Source organism: Neovison vison, chromosome X (genome assembly GCF_020171115.1).
Source record: "Neovison vison isolate M4711 chromosome X, ASM_NN_V1, whole genome shotgun sequence".
NCBI classification, from domain to species: Eukaryota; Metazoa; Chordata; class Mammalia; order Carnivora; family Mustelidae; genus Neogale; species Neogale vison.
This window is the reverse complement of record NC_058105.1, coordinates 99,780,747-99,801,971: the sequence shown is the minus strand read 5'-3', so window position 1 is coordinate 99,801,971 and position 21,225 is coordinate 99,780,747. Positions and strand designations below refer to the sequence as shown.

Sequence of the window (21,225 nt, the reverse complement as noted above, 5' to 3'; positions counted from 1 at the left end):
GTATTGAGTTCGAGAAGTTCTTTATAGATCTTGGATACCAGCCCTTTAACTGTAGGGTCATTTGTAAATATCTTCTCCCTCTCCATGGCTTGTCTTTTTGTTTTGTTGACTGTTTCCTTTGCTGTGCAGAAGCTTTTTATCTTGAGGAGGTCTCAAAAGTTCATTTTTGCATTTGTTTCCTTGCCTTTGGAGATGTGTTTTGAATCAGTTTTCTAGGGCAGTTGAAAACTATCTTATACCAAGTCTGTCTTTTTTAAGATTTATTTATTTATTTGAGAGAGAGAGAGAAAGAGTCCTTGAGCAGACTCCCTTCTAAGCATGGACACACACACCCCACCCCCCACCCGCAACATGAGGATCGATCCCGGGATCTCAAGATCACAACCTGAGCCAAAATCAAGAGTCAGGCACTTAACCAACTGTGCCACCCAGGTGCCCCCATACCAGCTCTGTCTTCAAATTCATTTTAGGGGTGCCTGGGTGACTTGGTTGAGCATCTGACTCTTGGTTTTTGGCTCAGGTCACAATCTCAGGGTCATGATCTTGGAGTTGCGAACTTGAGAGCTGTGTTGAGCTCTGCACTCAGGGCAGAATCTGCTCGAGTCTCTGTCACCCTCTCCCTCTGCCCCTCTCCTCCTCACACTCACTTCTGCTCTCTCTTTCATGTAAATAGATAAATCATTAAAAAGGAAAAAAAATTTTAGATGACTTAATGATGTAAATAAGCTACTTAATATATCCAGTTTACTTTCTATCTCTGGGGAGACTATACCCAGTTAGATATTGGAAATCTCAAGTCTTTCAAAGGTCTGTGAAACTAGTGGAGAATATAAGAAAAAGAAACAAAATGGGTCAGAAAGACAGATTGACCTAATCATATTCAGCATTTGACCGGCTTCTCCACAAAACAACGCAACATCTTTTTTTTTTTCCAGTGATCAAGAGTAAAATAAGTTTTTTTTGAAGATTTTATTTATTTATTTCATAGTGAGAGAGGAAATACAAGCAAGGGGAGTGGGAGAGGGAGAAGCAGGCTCCCCACTGAACAGCGAGCCTGATGCAGGGCTTGATCCCAGGAACCTGGGATCATGACCTGAGGTGGAGACAGACACTTAATGACTGAGCCACCCAGGCACCCCAGAAAAATAAGTTCTAAAGATAAATGACTCTATACTCAAATGACCTTTATTTATGTATTTGTATGTTTGTTTGTTTATTTATTTATTTATTTATTTATTCATCCTGAGCATTCAGGGAGGGGAAAGGAGGAGGAAAAAACTACATTGCAAGCCATGAAGTGGTAGGTAGCTATTGTGTCTCTTAAATTAAGTAATCTCTAGGGTGCCTGGGTGGCTCAGGCAGTTAAGCATCTACCTTCAGCTCAGGTCATGAACCCAGAATCTTGGGATCACATCCAACATTGGACTCCCTACAACAGGGAGTCTGTTTCTCCCTCTGCCCCTCCCCTACTGCTTCTGTATGCTTGCTTGCTCCTCTCTAGCTCGCAAAAATAAATAAATAGAGTATTTTTTTTAAGATTTTATTTATTCATTTGACAGACAGCAATCACAAGTAGGCAGATAGGCAGGCAGAGAGAGAGGAGGAAGCAGGCTCTGCACTGAGCAGAGAGTCCGATGCGGGGCTCGATACCAGGACCCTGGGATCATGACCTGAGCCAAAGGCAGAGACTTAACCCACTGAGCCACTCAGGCGCCCCATAAATAGAATCTTAAAAAAAAAATCTCTTAAACATTAGAGTATCTAGAAGAGGAGAGAAGAGAAGGGGCCAAGAAACTTTATATTCTTCCTTACTTAAAGGGACGATAGTCTGAGATGCCTGGGTAGCTCAATCTAGTAAGCATCTGTCTTCAGCTCAGGTCATGATCTCAAGGTCCTGGGATTGAACCCTGCGTCAGGCTCTCTGCTCAGCGGAACACCTGCTTCTCCGTCCCTCTGCCCCTCACCTCCGCTCATGCCCTCACTCACATTCTCTCTCTCAAATAAACAAAATATTTTTTTAAAAAAAGACCATAGTTTGTTGAGGAATTTTAGACATGATGATTTAGGGTTGCAGAGGGCTCTGAAGAGTTAGGAGAAACACGTAATAGAATTCAGAGTATCAAAATGTAAGGTGAATTGCTATTATGGGTGGGTATGTTTCCAGATTGTTCTTTCATTGTGGTATTTTTCTGTCCTTGCAACCATTATATTTACATCATTGAGTAAGTATTAGTATGGGGTAGGATAAGTGTCCAGGGCATGTATTCATCTAACAGTTTTTCTTTGCTCTTTTGCTTCTTTTCCCAATTTAAAAAAATAAATTAATGTTCAAGTTAAAAAAAAAAAGAATTCGGAGTATCGGAACAGCTCATCTATTGTTCTTAGTGATATTGTTATTAAAACACTGAAAATAATGTGTTTCCATTAAAGATCAGAGCTGGGTTAGGACAATATGAGCCCACTTAAGTGATTATTCATTATCATTCCATTTTTTCTTATTCCTGTATTTGCCTTACTTAAGAACAACATAATAAAATGGTAAATATTTGTTTCATTTCTACTAATATTTAGCACATATAGAATTATTTAATTTAATTTTTAAGATGCTACTAAATATGTATCACTGTATCCAATTTACCTAAATACACACACCCACAAACACACAAGCACACATCTTTACACAATCATTGCGAAAAACAAAGCAAATTACCAGCTTTAGTAGTGTTTAGTAGGCAGGGTGTCCATTTAAATAAGATGCTTCACTTCCTGTCTCCTCTCCTCCAATCCCATCTCACCAGAGAAACCCTCATTCACATCCTTATTCCAGCTTGGTATCCAAACATTTCTGTTCCTTTTGAGGGTTAAATCTAGCAATAACTTTGGCAGATGTAAGCAGAATAGGGACCCTGCCAGGCAGTATAATGTAACAAATGCCGCATAACTGAAGGGATAATTTCTGTAAATATCTGTCATAACTGGGTTTTAAAATTTTTCTATGAGATGCTTACCCTTTTCCATTAAGGTTGTTATTTTTAAAATTTATTTTTTAACTTTTTCCAGCTTCACTTAGGTATGATTCACAAGTAAACACTGTATATGTTTAAGGTGTACAACTCAATAGTTTGATATACATACATATTGTAAAATGATTCTCCCAGTCACGGTAATTAGCCTACTCGACACCTCACATAGTTACCTTTTTGTGTGTGGTAAAAACACTAATGATTCACTCTCTTAGCAAATTTCAAGTATACAATACGTTAACTATTGTCTCCATGCTGTACATTAGATCTTTAGAACTTACCTTAAACTGAAAATTTGTACCCTTTGACCCAAATCCTCCCATTTCTTCTAATCCCCAGCCCCTGGCAATCACTCTTTTATTCTTTGCTTTTATGAGTTCTACTTTTTTTAGATTCCACTTGTAAATGAGATCATGGAAAATTGGTTTTTCCGTGTCTGGTTTATTTTATTTATATATATATATATATATATATACACCATATATATATATATGGTGTATTAGTGTAATATAAATACTATATTTATATTATATATAATATATTATTAATATTAATATATTAACATTAATATATTAATTATATATTGATATATATTTAAATATGTATTTATAGTGTATTTATATATTATATATTATATATATTATATATGTATATGATATATACATATATATTTATATGTATATATAAATTAATATGTATTATATATAATATATGACATATAATATATTATATTACACTAATACACTATATATACTATATATAAATAAAATATATAAATATATAAAATATATATAAATATATAATATATAATATATATTATATAATATATATTACACTAATACACTATATATACATATATAAATATATATATAGTGTGACATTATATATATTACACTAATACACTATACATTAGTGTAATATAGTATATTACACTATACTATATTGTATTATACTATACTATACTATATATGTATTACACTAATATACTATATAGTGTATTAGTGTAAGATACTATATATATATATAGTATCTATACTATATATATACTATATACTATATATAGTATATATATATATATAGAGAGAGAGAGAGAGAGAGAGAGAAAGAAAGTACATTTTCTTTATCCGCTCATCTATTGTTGGACACTTAGGTTATTTCTGTATCTTGGCTTTTGTGAGTTATGCTGCAATAAACATGGAAATACAGATATATCTTTGAGATACTGATTTCATTTCCTTTAGATATTTACCCAGAAGTGGGATTGCTGGATCATATGATAATTCAGTTTTACTTTTTTTGAGAAAAATTTGTATTATTTTCCAAAACAGCTTTGCCAATTTAAAATCCTATGGTCCTATGCCCATTTTTAAAATAGGGTTATTTGAGTACATTTCTATTGACTTGCATTAGTTCCTTATATATTTTGGATATTATCCCCCATCAGATATACAGTTTACAGATATTTTCTTCAATTCCATAGGTTGCCTTTTCATTTTGTTGATTTTTTTCCTTTGCTGTGCAGAAATATTTTCTTTTGGTATAGTACTACTTTTTTATTTTTGCTTTTGTTGCCAGTGCTTTTGATATCATGTCCAAAATATCATTTCCAAGACAAGGAGCTTTCTTGTGTTTTCTTCTAGAGTTTTTATATGTTTTTATGGGACTCAGGTCTTATATTTATGTCTCTAATTCATTTTGGTTTGATTTTTATGGGTGGAGTAAGATAAGGACCCAGTTTCATTCTTTTGCATGTGGTTATCCAGTTTTTCCAGCCACATTTATTGATGAAACTATTTTTTTTTTTGCCATTGAGGATACTTAGACATTAAATATGAATTTTATAATTTTTTTCCTATTTCTTTAAAAAATGCCATTGTGATTTTGATGAGGATTGCATTGATTCTGTTGATTGCTTTGGGTACTATGGACATTTTAAAAATAATAATTGTCCCTGTCCATGAATATGAGATATCTTTCCATTTATTATCTTCTTCAGTTTCTTTCATGATTGTCATGGTTTTCAGTGTACAGTACTTTAAAGTCTTTAAATTTATTTCTAAGTATTCTTTTTCATGCTATTTAAAATGGGATGGTTTGGGACACCTGCGTGGCTCAGTGGGTTAAAGCCTCTGCCTTCGGCTCAGGTCATGATCCCAGGGTCCTGGGATCGAGCCCCACATCTGGCTCTCTGCTCAGCGGGGAGCCTCCTTCCTCCTCTCTCTCTGCCTGCCTCTCTGCCTACTTGTGATCTCTCTCTGTCAAATAAATAAAATAAAATAGGATTTTTTTAAAATTTCTTTTCCAAATAGCTCATTGCTATTGTATAAAATACAACTGATTTTTGTATGCTGACTTTATATCCTGAAATTTCACTGAATTTATTTATTAGTCCTAACAGGTTTTTTGTGTAATCATTCTACATGTAAGAATGTCATGTATCTGCTATATCGTCTTCTAACATAAAGATAGTGGTTTTAGAGGAAAAGCTTCAGCTTTTCAATATTGAGTATGATGTTAGCTATAGCTTTTCATATGTGGCCTTTATTATGTTGAAGTAATTGCCTTCTGTTCCTAGATTTTATCATAGAAGGCTGATGAATTTTGTCAAATGTTTTTTCTGCATAAATTGAGACTGTTAGGTATTTTTCATCCTCCATCCTGTGAAAGTGGTATATCATATTGATTGACTTTCTTATATTGAACCTTCCTTACATCCTAAGGATAAACCTGTTTGGACATGGTATATGATCCTATTAATGTGCAGTTGAATTTCATTTGTTAGTATTTGTTGAGGATTTTGGCATCTATATTCATCAGGGATATTTGGCCTGTAGTTTTCTTTTCTTGTGTCTTTTTCTGGCTTTAGAATCAGGATAATACTGATATAAATAAATGAAGTTTGGAAGTATTCCCTGCTCTACAATATTTTGGAAGAGTTCGAAATAGGTTGCTGTTAATTCTTCTGTAAATATTTGGTAGAATTCACCATCTGGTCCTGGACTTTTCTTTGTTTGGAGAATTCCGATTACTGATTCAGTCTCCTTAATATTTATAGGTCTGTTCAGATTTTTTATTTCTTCATGATTCAGTCTTGGTAGATTGCATTTTTCTAGGAATTTATTCATTTCTTCTAGGTCATATAATTATTTTGGTGTATAATTTTTCATAGCAGTCTCTTATGATTGTTTTTATTTCTAGGGTATCAGTTATAACATCCCCTTTCTCAATTATGATTTTATTTGAGTCTTCTCTCTTGTTTTCTCAGTCTAGCTCAACATCAATTGTGTTGATCTTTTTGAAAAACCTACTCTTAGTTTGAATCTTAGTTGATTTTTTAAAAATTCTGTATTTAATTTATTTCTGCTCTCATCTTTATTATTTCCTTCTTTCTGCTAACTTTGTGTTGAGTTTGTTCTTTTTTTCTACTTTCTTGAGGTGTAGAATTAGGTTGTTTATTTGAGATCTTTCTCTTTTTTTCTTTTTAAGAGATTTTATGTATTTATTTGACAGAGAGAAATCACAAGTAGATGGAGAGGCAGGCAGAGAGAGAGAGGGAAGCAGGCTCCCCGCTGAGCAGAGAGCCCGATGCGGGACTCGATCCCAGGACCCTGAGATCATGACCTGAACCGAAGGCAGCGGCTTAACCCACTGAGCCACCCAGGCGCCCCAAGATGTTTCTTAATGTAGGCTTTTATCACTATGAAATTCCCTCTAAGTACTACTTTTGCTACATTCTATAAGCTTTGATATGTTGTGTTTTCATTTTTGTTTGTCTCAGATATTTTCTAATATCTCTTTAATTTCTTCTTTGATTTATTGGTTATTTAGGAGTTTGGTATTTAATTTGTATATTTTTATTTATTTCCCAGGTTTCCTTCTGCTGTTGATCTAGTTTTATTCCATTGTGGTGGGAAAAGACAGCAGTATGATTTCAGTCTTCTTAAGCTTATTCAGACTTGATTTGTGACCTAACCTCCAAAGCATCCTAGAGGTCATTCCATGTGCACCTGAAAAAAATGTAATTGCTTTTGCTGTTGAGTGGAATGTTCTGAATATATCTATGAGATCCCTTTAGTCTATAGTGTTGTTCCTGTCTTTTTTTTTCTTACTGATCTTCTGTCTGAAATGAAATGAAGGCAGAGTATTAAAATCTGCTAGTATTTATTATTCTATTGCTATCTATTTCTCCCTTAATTCTGTCAACCTTTGGTACATACATTTAGGTGCTCTGCTGCTAAATTGATCTTTCATCATTATATAATGTCCTTCTTTGTTTCCTGTTACATTTTGTTATTAGTTCACTTTGTCTAATATGAGTAAGGCTATCCATGCTCTCTTTTGTTTGCCATTTCATGGAATATCTCTTTCCTTCCTTTAACTTTCAGCCTACTTATATCTTTAAGTCTAAAGTTAATCTCTTTACAAAGAAATGGAAGAACCTTCCATTCTCATGGATTAGAAGAAAAATATTGTTAAAATGTCTATGCTACCTAGAGAAGTCTATACATTCAGTGCAATTCCTATCAAAAGACCACCAACTTTTTTCACAGAGTTGAAATAAATAATCCTAAAATTTGTATGGAACCAGAAAAGACCCCTAATAGCCAAAGGAATGTTGAAAAAGAAAACCAAAGCTGGTGGCATCACAATGCCAGACTTCAGGCTCTATTACAAAGCTGTAATCATCAAGACAATATGGTATTAGCATAAAAACTGTCATATAGATCAGTGGAACAATATAGAGAACCCAGAAATAGATACTCAACTCTATGGTATGCTAATCTTATCCCATGGAAAAAAGACACTCTCTTCAATAAATGATGTTGGGAAAATTGGACAACATCATGCAAAAGAATGTAGCTGGACCATTTTCTGACATCAGACTCAAAAAATAGATTGAAAATGGAAGAAAGACCTAAATGTGAGACAGGAATCCATCAAAATCCTAGAGAACACAGGCTGCAACCTCTGTGACCTCAGCTGCAGCAACTTCTTGCTAGACACATCTCCAAAGGCAAGGTAAACAAAGGCAAAAATGAACTATTGGAACTTCATCAAGATAAATACCTTTTGCACAGCAAAGGAAACAGTCGACAAAACCAAAAAACAACCAACAGAATGGGAGAAGATATTTGAAAATGTTTTATTAGATAAAGGGCTAGTAACCAAAATCTATAAAGAACTTATCCAACTCAACACCCAAAGAACAAATAATCCAGTCAAGAAATGGGCAGAAGACGTGTATGGACATTTCTCCAAAGAAGACATCCAAATGGCCAAAACACACAAAAAAATGCTCCACATCGCTCGGCATCAGGGAAATACAAATCAAAACTACCATGAGTTACCACCTCACACCAGTCACAATGGTTAAAATTAACCAGTCAGGAAATGCAGATGTTGGTGAGGGTGCAGAGAGAGGGGTACCCTCCCACACTGTTGGTGGGAATGCCAGCTGGTGAAGCCAGTCTGGAAAGCAGTACAGAGTTTCCTCAGAAAGTTGATAATAGAGCTATCTTTTGACCCAGCAATTGCACTGCTAGGTATTTACCGCAAAGATACAAATGTAGTGATGTGAAGTGGCACCTCTACTCAATGTCTATAGCAGCAGTCCACAATTGCCTAACTATGAATAGAGCCCAGATGTCCATTGACAGATGAATGGATAAAGAAGATGCAATATAGATATATACATTGGAATATTACTCAGTCATCAAAAAATGAAATCTTGCCATTGGCAACGATGTAGATGGAACTAGAGGGCATTAGGCTAAGCAAAATAACTCAATCAGAGAAAGACAGTTATCATATGCTCTCACTGATAAGTGGAATTTAAGAAACAAAACAGAACATCATAATATCATCTATAGCAGCAGTCCACAATTGCCTAACTATGAATAGAGCCCAGATGTCCATTGACAGATGAATGGATAAAGAAGATGCAATATAGATATATACATTGGAATATTACTCAGTCATCAAAAAATGAAATCTTGCCATTGGCAACGATGTAGATGGAACTAGAGGGTATTAGGCTAAGCAAAATAACTCAATCAGAGAAAGACAGTTATCATATGCTCTCACGGATAAGTGGAATTTAAGAAACAAAACAGAACATCATAAGGAAAGGGATGGAAAAATGAAACAAGATGATATCAGAGAAGTAGACAAACCATAAGAGACTCTTCATCATAGGAAACAAACTGAGGATTGCTGGAGGGTAGGGAAGTGGGGGATGGAATAACTGGGTGGTAGACATTGAGGGGCATGTGATGTAATGAGCACTGGGTATTACATAAGACTGATGAATCACTGAACTCTATCCCTGTAACTAATAATATAGTATATGTTAGCTGAATTTAAATTTAAAAAATATAGTTAGTCTCTTTTAGACAGTGTACACTTGGATCTTGTTTTTCATCCAATCAGCTACTGTGTCTTGTGACTAGGAATCTGATTGCTTTACGTTTGAAGTAATTATTGATAGCGAAGGATTTAATGTTGCCATTTTGTTGTTTTCTGTATGTCTTACAGCTCTTTTGTCCATCTTTTCCTTTCTTGCTGTCTTCCTTTGTGTAGTATTGATGTTTTTCATAGTAACCCACTTTGATTTCCTTCTCATTTTCTTTTGGGTATCTTCTGTAGGTGTTTGTGGTTACTATGAAGCTTACATAAAATAACTTACAAGCTTAATCTATTTTAAGCTGATAACTTTAATTGCATACAAAATCCTATACTTTGTTAGTGATGTACAGATTACGTATTTTTATATTGTGTATCCATTAATACATATTATAATTTAGTTATTTTTATACTTTTATCTTTTAACTTTTATGCCACAATTAAAAAATGATTTAGGTACTCCATTACAGTATTCAGTGTTGTATATTTTTCTGTGTATTTACCTTTAACAGTGAACTTTTACTTTCAAATACTTTTGTATTGCTGTCTAACATCTTTTCATTTCAGTTCCAAGGGCTTCCTTTAGTATGTCTTGTAAGACTGCTTTTGTTTATCAGGGAAACCCTTTATCTTCATTTTTGAAGGACAGTTTTGCTAGATGCAGTATTTTTCATTGGCAGTTTGTTTTTAGCACTTTGAACCCATTATTCTGCTCACTTCAGGCTTGCAGCGTTTCTACAAGGAATCTGCTAAATTGTCTTACAAGGGTGGCCTTGCATATGAGGGGTCATTTTTTCTTGCTGCTTTCAAAATTCTCTTTTTGTCTTTAACTGTTGGTGTTTTGATTATGTGTCTCATCGTGGAGTTCTTTAGTTTCATCCTATTTGGAATATGTTGGACTTCACACATCTGTATGTCACTTTCCTTCCTCAGATTCGGGGATTTTCTAGCCATTTCTCTAAGTTTTCTGCTTCTGTTTCTCCCTTCGAGACTCATTATGTATATATTGGCAACTTGATGTTGCTGCCTAAGTCCTTTAGATTTTCTTTACTCTGTTTCATTTCTTTTTCCTTTTGCTCCTCTAATTGGATGATTTCAAATGACTAATCTTTGGGCTCCCTGATTAATTCTTCTTGATCAAGTCCATTGCTGAATACCTCTAGTGAGTTTTTCAGTTCAGTTATTGCCTTTTTCAGCTCTGAAATTTGTTTGGCCTTTTTTTATATCTTCTTCTTGTTGTTGTTGTTCGTGCATTATTTCCCTGATAGTGTTGAGCATCTGCATGATAGTTATTTTGAAAAATTGGTCAGTAATCCCTATACTTCCATTTCTTTATGGTGTGTTTCTAGAGATTTCTTTTGTTCCTTTAACTGTATAATTTTTTCCTGTCTTCATGTTCTTTGTAACTTTGTGTTGATATCCACACATTTGAAAAAAAGAGCCATCTCTCTCAGTCTTCATAGAATGGCTTCATGCAAGGAAAGATCTTCACCACTCAGACCAACTAGAGATCCTGGACACCTCAGGTCCCTTTTTTTTTTTTTTTTTAGTTTATCTGTCTGAACTGATAAGATTACTAATTAGAGGGGTTTACTGGTTTCTATTTTTTCAGGAGTTCCCAACCGCTTGCTCTCTTTGCTGTCTTCTGTGCCCTGGCACTCTGAAGCAACAGTATACCAATCAGATTTCCCCCCCCTCAGTAGCCTTTATGTATCTAGATTTTGCCAAGCTCTGTCAGTTCTCTGAGACAGGATGGGCATAAACCAGAATATTGAACAGCCTAACTAAAAAGCCAGAAATTTCAATATATGTTCCATTCTTCTTTTTCCATACTTAGGGAGAGGCTTCTGAGCTTTATCAATCTGCTGGGACATCTGGAGCGCCAGCCGCTGCCCAGCTTGTTCTTAGAAGCCCCCATGCATCTACAGTATGTCAGGTCCTATCAGTACTTCAAGACAAGCAGGACAGAAGCCACTCCCTCAGGCAGCACCCCTTCCCATTCTAACCAGAAGTCCCATTGTCGGGTACTCGATCTACTCTTCTCTTTCCTTTCCTAGGGAAAAATGGAAACAGAATTTCCTCCCAATCATGTGCTGTTGCACTGGTGTGGAGGGCGGACTGTGGTAAGAGCATGCCACAAATTTTCCTACTGACTTCAAAAAGCTGATTTTGTGCTCACCTGGAAGGCAAAGGTCTCTTAACTGGTTTCTGAATTTCTCACAATGGGAATTGGTCTTTGTATTGTTGTTCCTTGGGAGACAAGAGGGTCTGGGTCTTCCTGTTCCACCAGAACCCCTGGGTTTTCTTTTTTATGCATTTTTTTTATCTTTGTTCTGTTATATGTATTTTTTTAATTTATTTTTTATTTTCAGCATAACAGTATTCATTATTTTTGCACCACACCCAGTGCTCCATGCAATCCGTGCCCTCTATAATATCCACCACCTGGTACCCCGACATCCCACCCCCTGCCCCGTCAAACCCCTCAGATTGTTTTTCAGAGTCCATAGTGTCTCCTGGTTCACCTCCCCTTCCAATTTCTTCCAACTCCCTTCTCCTCTCTAACTCCCCATGCATTTTTAAAATTTATTGCATCATGCATCATTGCCTGGTAATAAGCACTAGTAATAAGATGTTTTAAAACAACAACTACCATAATAATGATTATATTAATATTGATTAATCCTTATAGAATACTTCCCACATACCAGGTACTGATCTAACGGCTTTATAGAGGTTATTAAATTCATTTAAAAGTACAAAACTTGAGGTAGGAAAAAGTAAATTTCTCTAAAGTTACATACCTATGTGGAGCTGGGACTCCAATCCAGGCCATCCATATCCATAGTCCACATTCTCAAAACCTCTGAGATGATACTCAGTGCATTTGCTGAGTGGATCACTGAGTCACAACCTGAATCTCCCGTCTCCTTTTTTATGACTCACTGTTGGATCTGTTCTAGGGAACTATTCTTTACTTTCTACTTGCATCTCCCCAGAAATTTTGGATTTAAAATTCCTCATGTACAACTTCCCATGCAGTGTACTCCTCCCCTCTTTAATTCTATGGAAGGAATTCTTCAACTTCTCTTACCATCTTCTTCTCCCATCCAAGTACTAACCAGGCCCGACCCTGCTTAGCTTCCGAGATCAGACGAGATCGGGCGCGTTCAGGGTGGTATGGCCGTAGACTCTTACCATCTTCTTCTCAAATGTAATCAACCTTGACATGAAAACGGTCACTTGAATCCTAAATGCCACTCAGTTCACTTCAGACCATAGCAACTGATCTTCAGGCTCAAGAATCTTTAATAAACTTGCAAAGTACTTTCATCTCACTTCACAAGTGCAAAGGTAAAGGACAGTGAGCAATCCCATTGGAATAGTAATAAAAACAAAGGCTTCATGTAGCTGTTCTAGCCATGCATTTTAGATATGAATTTATTTATAAATGGCTGCATTTTAATTTAGGACATTGAGTTCTTCAATTTTTTATAGGGGCAGCATTTTATTCTTTGTACACTAAAAACACAAGGCATAATTTTAAAGATCCTTAAGATTCCATTTTGTCACCCTGGGAAGAATGACACTCTTTAGTAATTTTTAGAAGACCTCCTCACTATGATAAAGTAACAAGCATTAGGCTTACAGCTGCATGGCACCATTAAAGTTTACCTGTAGTCCTAGGCAACAGGATATAAATTCTACCCATCAAGGTTTCACAAAGAGCAATGATAAAATTTACATGTTGACATTTATATTTTTGTTCTAGAAATCCTGAGCCATTCACTGCATACTTCCTACCTGGCAGTGATCCTGAGTTTTCTGTAAAACCTCAGGTTGGAGAACTTCCTCCTTTTGATACTGAAGGAACGGTCCTCCTTGTGGGCTTCAAACCCCAAATGTACAGTAGGAAATACAAAGCAACATTAGCAATACAGGTGAGTTTTATAAAGGTAATGGTTAGGGATGTTTGATTTCACTAAAGACATGAAAGAAGAAAACGTTTCGCCGAACTAAAGAATAGCAACATTACCTTGCAAAAGCCAACGAATTTAACTACTCTGTCTTGTTTTAATTTCCTTTTGCCCAATAAAGAACTTGTAAATATGGAATATAACAAAAAAGTCATCATCACCAGTGGGAAGTAAGAAATTCTTTCTCTTCCATATTAAGAAAATGCAGAAGAGACAAATATTGATTATAAAGTGATTTGTATATTCACATATTGTTATCTGTAATAACCTATTCAAGGGCTTCAGGTGGTTTGAGACAGAGATTTGGAATCTTTAATTAAGGCACAAGGTACTGTCAAAATGTTAAAGTCTAAAATGAAGAAAATGAGGTAGAAGGTAAAACTGATTTTGAATTGAGAAAAACACAATGTAGTTAGCCATTAATATTAAAGTCTGCTCAAGTGATCATCTTATTAAAAGTTAAGGTATTCATTATTTTTTCACCACACCCAGTGCTCCATGCAATCCGTGCCCTCTAGGTATTATAGAGGGCATGTTGCATTTTCTCTAGGTATTATAGAGGGCACGGATTGCATGGAGCACTGGGTGTGGTGAAAAAATAATGAATACTGTTTTTCTGAAAATAAATAAATTGGAAAGAAAAAAAAAGTTAAGGTAAACACAATTTTGAAAACTGATACAGTAAGCAAAATTTCTCCATCAGATTTCACACATGTATCTTACTAATAGCTTTTAGGCTAAAGACAACTTTCAAATTATTTATGAAAAGATGCTTATTGCCAGTGTCTAGTTTCAGTAGCACAGACACAAAGGACATGTAGTTATGTTTCAAGACACAACCACTGTTGCCAAAGTGATTACTAGACTTCTAAATCAGACACTAATTAGGCAGTGCCATGGGCAGAAAAATGTGTTGTTACTGTTTTGATGAATAGCGAAAAGAATAGTGTTGAATATGTCCCAAGAAAATTATTTATATTTTTCATCTTTCTGGGAATTCTTACAACCCAGCTAATAAAAATATAAAGCCTCTGGAGCCTTGCTGCATATCGCCCTTTGCTATATAGATGCTTGATTTAAAATGATCATGTTGTATTTTCTCCTTAAGAAGCAAGGACATACTCTTAGACTAAGGGGATTAAATGACATATTTAAAATCAGGTTTACAAATAAAAATGATGTTTATTTTACCTGATGCCCAGTGAACATTTCTGAGATTAACTATGTTGGAGGCTTTCCCAAAAAAATCTGTGCCTGTTTCCCTATGTTGATTTGACAATTAAATTACAGCAGAATTGAAGGGTTTCTGTGAGAGAGTAAGTTGACATATGGGATCAAATGAAAATGCGAAATTTTTATTTAGTCTGAAGTGGTACAGTTTGATAAAGCTTATGTGGGGAAAACTGAGATTGCAATGTGTTTAAGAAATCACTATTTTGTTGATTCTATTTTTATTTTGGAAAATTCCAAGTGTGAGTCGAAATAGAGGGAATAATTAATCTGCATATACTCATCTAGTATGAACACTTAACCAAATCATGGCCAGTTCAAGTATATTCCCATCCCTTTCCCCATATTCCATGTTATTTTGAAGAAAATCCAAGACATCCTATTATCTTCAACTATTTCCTATTAATCTCTAAAAGACCAAAATCATAACCATGATACCATTATCACATCTAAAAATTTACAATAATTCCTTAATATCACGACATACCAAATATCCATTTAGTGCTCAAATTTCCAATTGACTCATAAATCTCATATTTTTTAACTTAAAAAAAGTATTAACTCATAAGAAGTTGCAAAATTAGTATACAGAGTCCTGTGAATCCTTCTTCCAGCTTCTCCCAATGGTGAGGTTTTACAGAGCTATAGTAATGTATTTACAGAAGAAAATTGTCATTGACAAAATACTGTTAACTAACCTAGAGACCTTATTTCATTTTTAGCATTTTTCACGTGTGTGTGTGTGGTTCTAAGCAATTTGAACCCATGTATAGATCTGTGTAACTACAGTCACAACTGAGATACGAGCTCTTCCAACACAACTGTGGGAACTGCTTAACAGTATGGTCACATCCAGGACTGTAACTCCTTCTTTACCCTGGAAACCACTAATCTTTTCTCCATCTCTATGATTTTCTAATTTCTAGAATATTACATAAGTGGGATCATACTCTGTAACCTTTTGAGACTGGCTTTTTATGAGTATATTGGCTTTGCGATTCATGAAAGTTATTTCGTATATCAGATCAATGATTTTGATATCATGTTTCAAGCATTGTCTGATTCTAAAATCCTGCTCTTAATGACAACACCACGATGTCTCACATGATAAAAGTGAAGAATTTTAAAAGTTAATTCATTATCTATATAAAAATTACTATGTACGGTATTATCTTTTTAAACTGTTGATTTTAAACATTAAATCAATTAATACTTAAATATGAAACATATGACCTTCATTGTGCTTTACCTAGAAATAAAAATGAGGATCTTTAAGAATAGTTCAGTTAAATATTAGCCTACAAAAACTTCAACTACTACGTTAGCAAGCTTCATGGGTTCCCTTTCAATTAAATCGTATTTAGAGTAATTAAAAACTGCTTTTTCCCTACTATTAAACAAGGCATGTAGCACTAGCTTTGAGAGATTTTAGTTAACTTGGTCAGATTGTTACACAAAGCAATGTTACTCAAAGAGAGTAAATAGTCCACTCAGCTTTCCATGGTGGACATGATAAATCTTAAATAGTTTATACAAAAAAGTAATGTCGATGGACCTGTTATAACCAGAGACATAATCAGGCTTAAGTTATATGTATCTAAATGCATTGCTTTTAAGGGAATAACTCATAGTCATGAAACTGTAAGAAATGTCATTTTATTTATATATTTGCATCTTGGCTTATATTTTCTCTTAAGCAGACCTGAAATAGGGATTCAAATCCAAGTAGCATATTTCCTACGTGATCTCAAGAAACCGGTGCGGGAAAACCAGAATATGAGACAGAAAAGGCATGGAAATCATTAAAAGGGGCTTTATTAAGGCAGTTACCACAGGGGGCAACTGGTATTTAATCCCATGGGATTTCTGTGGAAAATAGTGTGGAACACACACTGCAGAATATTTACACCTGATGGGGCTAGAGAGTTGGCGGGGTTTTGTTGTGTTTTGTTTTGAAAATGGAAATACCTAAGGGATGTGGGTCCACACAGCCCACATCTGCTAACGGGCTGTTTCCATTCATAAGAACGTGTCCTTTAAAGCATAGCTTTGAGCGTTCATTCCATGAGGTCTTTGGCTTTGGCTGATCCCTTTTTATACTAGAAAGATTTTACTGAAATAGGGAAATTTCATCTGTTTAAAAATAGTTGTTTTTTTAAATTTCTTTAAATAAGTAGCTGAGGAGTATATTTGTCAATTTGACATCCTTTTGCAAAAACCAACTGATTCTCAAAGGCACTAGGGACATGGAGGTATTGGTTTATTCTTATTTTAACTTAAGCTTTTTAATTTATATTTTTAAAGGGAGATTCAGAGTGGAAGATATAGAGCTATATCTTTAAAATGTTTCAAAAACATAATGAGTCATTATATTTATTTATAACTTTAAGAAGAAAGTTAACTATAGAAATGAGAAGTGTAATATTTAATCTTTATAAAATAAATGTATTACCATATAGTGTTGGAATACAGGTCATAAATGACTTCTTACAAATTTATTTTATATTTGGATTATATATTTATGTATATATAAATTAAAAATATGTATACACACACAGACACTCAGCATCACTTATGGCAAAATTATTTGTATCTTAATTGAAATACATACAATAACATTAGGATTTTAAAAATAGGGTCCTAACAGATAATTATTTTCAAAGGGTCTTGGAGATGGGTCAGGTGAAGGTACAAATCCCTACATGTCATGCCCATCTGTACCTACTACATCCCCAATAGGAGTGTACATTCCTTCATGCAGCTCACTCCTGAGCTCCACTGAAGGTTGGGCATAGGGGCAGGTCGCTCCAAGTACCTCACACATATGTGTTCATGAGGTGGGCCACTTGTAATGTAAAAATTTGCAATGACATATTCACCATCACCAAACTACAGCTTTGTGTTTCAAATCAAACATCCTATGTGAAGTAGAATATTATTTAACCTACTTATAGTATTGTCCTTGGTTTGTTCTGCTTTTGACTCCCTGATTCAGAATACACAATTACTACGAACACTGGATAGAAGGGCCAGTTCTGATTAAAATATGGTCATTCCAGATGTGTAAGAAAGTCCTGCACTTAACATTCTCTGAGTGATATCACATTACCCCTTCCTGACTGATGTTATTGCAATATCCACTTAGCCTGGATTTATCCTAAATGAGTTTTCTGAACATACATGGTACAAATCTTCTCGTGGGGAAGAAGACCTAGATAAACACAACACTGGAAATTCTGCAAGAGCAGTGGGATTTAACTATGAACATAAACATGCAGAAAATGCTAGATTGTGTAATCCCGTATTGCCATCCTGTGCATATATGCAGGGAAAAAAATCATGGATTTTTAAAATAAATCTCTAAAACTATCATTAATGATCTTACACAATTCTCAGTAATTTCAAATGGTTCAATTAATTATGGAGTTTCATAATCTGAAAAACAGAAGCTGAACGTATTTTACCAGTTGGTTGTATGGCCATGCTTAAATTTTCATGGGTAAGTTCTTGCAAAGTATGGTTTCAGTTAGTTATATAGTGCATGCTGGGCAACAGTTTCATGCAAAGAAAATAAATTGTTTCTCCTTACATCTGATGGATGCTTATTTCATCCACAGAGCTAACTTCTAACTTAGACTTTTTACTGAGTGATTCTTAATTCATAAAGCTAAATGCTTTCTTGAATTTATTTCCCATGTTAATTATTACTGGCACCCTTTCAGTTTTATACATTTCCTATACCTTGCATGGAGAAGAGAGACTGTATTAACTCAGTAAGCTTTTTCCTGTAAGTTTCTCAGTTCCCTGAATATTTCATGTAAAATCTCTCCTCTCTTTGTTTCCAGACACCAGACATGTACTGGCTGTATGATATCAATGGGTTACCTCCAGTTACCATGCCACCGATGAATGTAAAAGCCAAAATTAAGACTACTGATAAGAGGCTTCAGAGCAAGCCAGTTCGTCGGCGCAATTTTATCTGTGAAAATGCTAAACTCATAAGGACAGGGGTGTCCTCTACCATCAAGGGTGCACCTTTGATGTTGAAGAATAAATAAATGCTTTTTTCCAAAATATTTCTTGGCCTTAAGTAGAATTGAATATATTTTCATGATTGTTCTTCCATCTTTTGGAATATTTCTGACAAGTAATGTTTCAATTATAACAGGACTTCTCTATTTTATTTTTTTAACTCTGACTAAATCTATTCTTTGAATATGTTGCACCTGATTTCTGTTACATCTGTCTTTTAAAATGGACTGGTTAGAGTTATTGGGATTGGTTCACTTTTAAGGCACAGGGGTACATTTGTAGTTTTAAAAAAAACTATTTCAGCTTAAAAATCGATGCATGTAAGTATAGATAGTCCTCCACTCCTATACTGAGTCTTTAATATAGATATATTTCAAAATGGTCCTGAGGAAAATTCGTTTTCTCTAAGTAAAGGAGAGTATTTTGCTCAGTACTTATCATTTGGGAAAAATATAATAATAAATAGCCAATACGGACCATCTTGAAGAGAATTTGGCACAAATTGACTGGCTTTGCCACAGATTATTCATTCACATGATTTTAAGGAAATCTCTCACCCTTTTTGTGCCCTGTTTTCTTATGTGCAAAACAAAAGAACTATATTAGGACAAGAAAAACTATAGATCTAGTCTACTACCTATTTTTATATACCTACTAACAGATAAGGATTTTTACATTTTTAAATGATTGAAAATAGAATATCGAGTAACAAGAAAATTGCATAAAGTTCAGATTTCAGGGGCGCCCTGTGGCTCAGTCGGTGAAGCATCTGACTCTCAATTTCAGCTCAGGTCATGATCTCAGGGTCCTGGGATCAAGTCCCACATTGGGCTCTCTGCTCGGAGAAGAGTCTGCTTGGGATTCTTGCTCTTCTCTGCTCCCCCACTCCATGTGTGCTCACTCTCTCTCTAAAATAGTAAGTAAGTAAATAAATAAATCTTTTTTTAAAATTCCAGTTTCATTGTCTGTGGCTGCTTTTGTGCTGTAACCACGAGTTCCAATGGATGGAAACCACGTTGCCACAAAGTTTTAAATATTTACTCTCTGGTACTTTACAGAAGATATTTGGCAACCCTGTATTAGAGTAGGAATGGCCTTTAGGAACCACTGTAGGCTGATTATAATTTCTTCCCAAGGTGTTAAGTGGAATTCTAGGGATAGATCGAGGCAATCAGTTAGTCTTGCCTACAGGTATTGAAGTAGAGGAGAGTAGAGGTCCATGTACCCTAGATTTGGACAAAAACTAAAATTCTGTGAATCTCCAAAAGGCTTTCTAATTCGCTGGCTCTCTAAAGATATTTTGTTGAGTCAAGTCATGGGTTATTTGTCCTTTCCTCTGCTGCACTGTGTGTGTGAGGAGAGCTTTGGTCAGTCCCTGAGTATATTTCTCACAAAGCCTTTATAAAAGTTCCCCAAATCCTTAGGAAAGTAAAATCATATTTGCCATGAACATATGGTGTTTATATTCGTGTTTTTATATTTTGGTCTTTATGGTAATGCATATATTTAAATAATCTTAAGCCTCTTATGTCGAGCCTTCACAGTTGCTCTCCTATCTGAAATTTTCCAATAAATTGAAACTGTTGCACTATATACCTTCCACTATTTCTTAGTCTGGCACTTGTGAATATCAATGGACCCTAAGACCAAAAGGCACCAAATTAATTCAGAGACTAGAGCAGTTACATGGGGTGTAGGGCAAGTAAACAGAAAGAGGTCTAACAATGTCCACAAAGAACATATAGTGTGCTAATGTTTATGTCCTCATATTTAAAAAGGAGTCTGAAAAAACAGCAGAAGGTTTTACTTGGAGTTTCTTATTTGAGGACCACAATTTGCTCATTAGCAAGTGAATTTCTTACAGAATGAAATATGAGATTTTTCTGGGAATCTAAAAGTTCCATGTGGGGCACCTGGGTGGCTCAGTTGGTTAAGCAACTGCCTTTGACTCAGGACATGATCCTGGAGTCCTGGGATCCAGTTCCACATCAGGCTCCCTGCTCAGCAGGGAGTCTGCTTCTCCCACTGACCTCTCCCTTCTCATGCTCTCTCTGTCTCATTCTCTCTCTCAAATAAATAAATAAAATCTTTAAAAAAATTAAAAGTTCCATGTGTGCTATGGCTGCACATTCTTAAATATATGTAAGCTGATTTGGAATTTGATTATAGATTCTTTAAACCTTGATCAAATATCTATTAATTCAATCATGTGTTTATACCCTTACTTATTAAACAGGTGTTAAGTACTGCTCCAAGCTACTCAGCCTTGATATAAAAACAAATGGACCCTGATCAGACCTTTCCTGCAAGTGTCCACGACTGACGGAGAAGACAGGTGTGAGCAGGAAGTTTTCAGACCATACGGAAGGTGTTGTGATTGAGATCTTGGTATAAAAACACAGAGGCGGGGACCTGGCTAGGGAGTGAGAAAGGGCCTCAGGGAAGATGTAAGATTTGACGAGGATATTAACGGAGTTGGAGTCTTCCAGGTATAGAAGGGGAATATGAACTCTCAGACTGGGAGGAGGAACACGTTCCAAAGCACACAAATGTGACAGAAC

General features: G+C 35.2%; 1 protein-coding gene across 1 annotated transcript in view; it reads left to right on the top strand.

The window, feature by feature from the left end:
* The window catches only part of CFAP47 (cilia and flagella associated protein 47), a 515,984-nt gene extending 497,294 nt beyond the window's left edge, over positions 1-18,690 (top strand). Inside the window, exons 64-65 of the mRNA XM_044235156.1 lie at positions 13,198-13,366; positions 18,478-18,690. Of these exons, the coding sequence (XP_044091091.1) occupies positions 13,198-13,366; positions 18,478-18,690 (382 nt within the window). The remainder of the gene's footprint in view (positions 1-13,197; positions 13,367-18,477) is intronic.
* Positions 18,691-21,225: the final 2,535 nt, after the last annotated feature.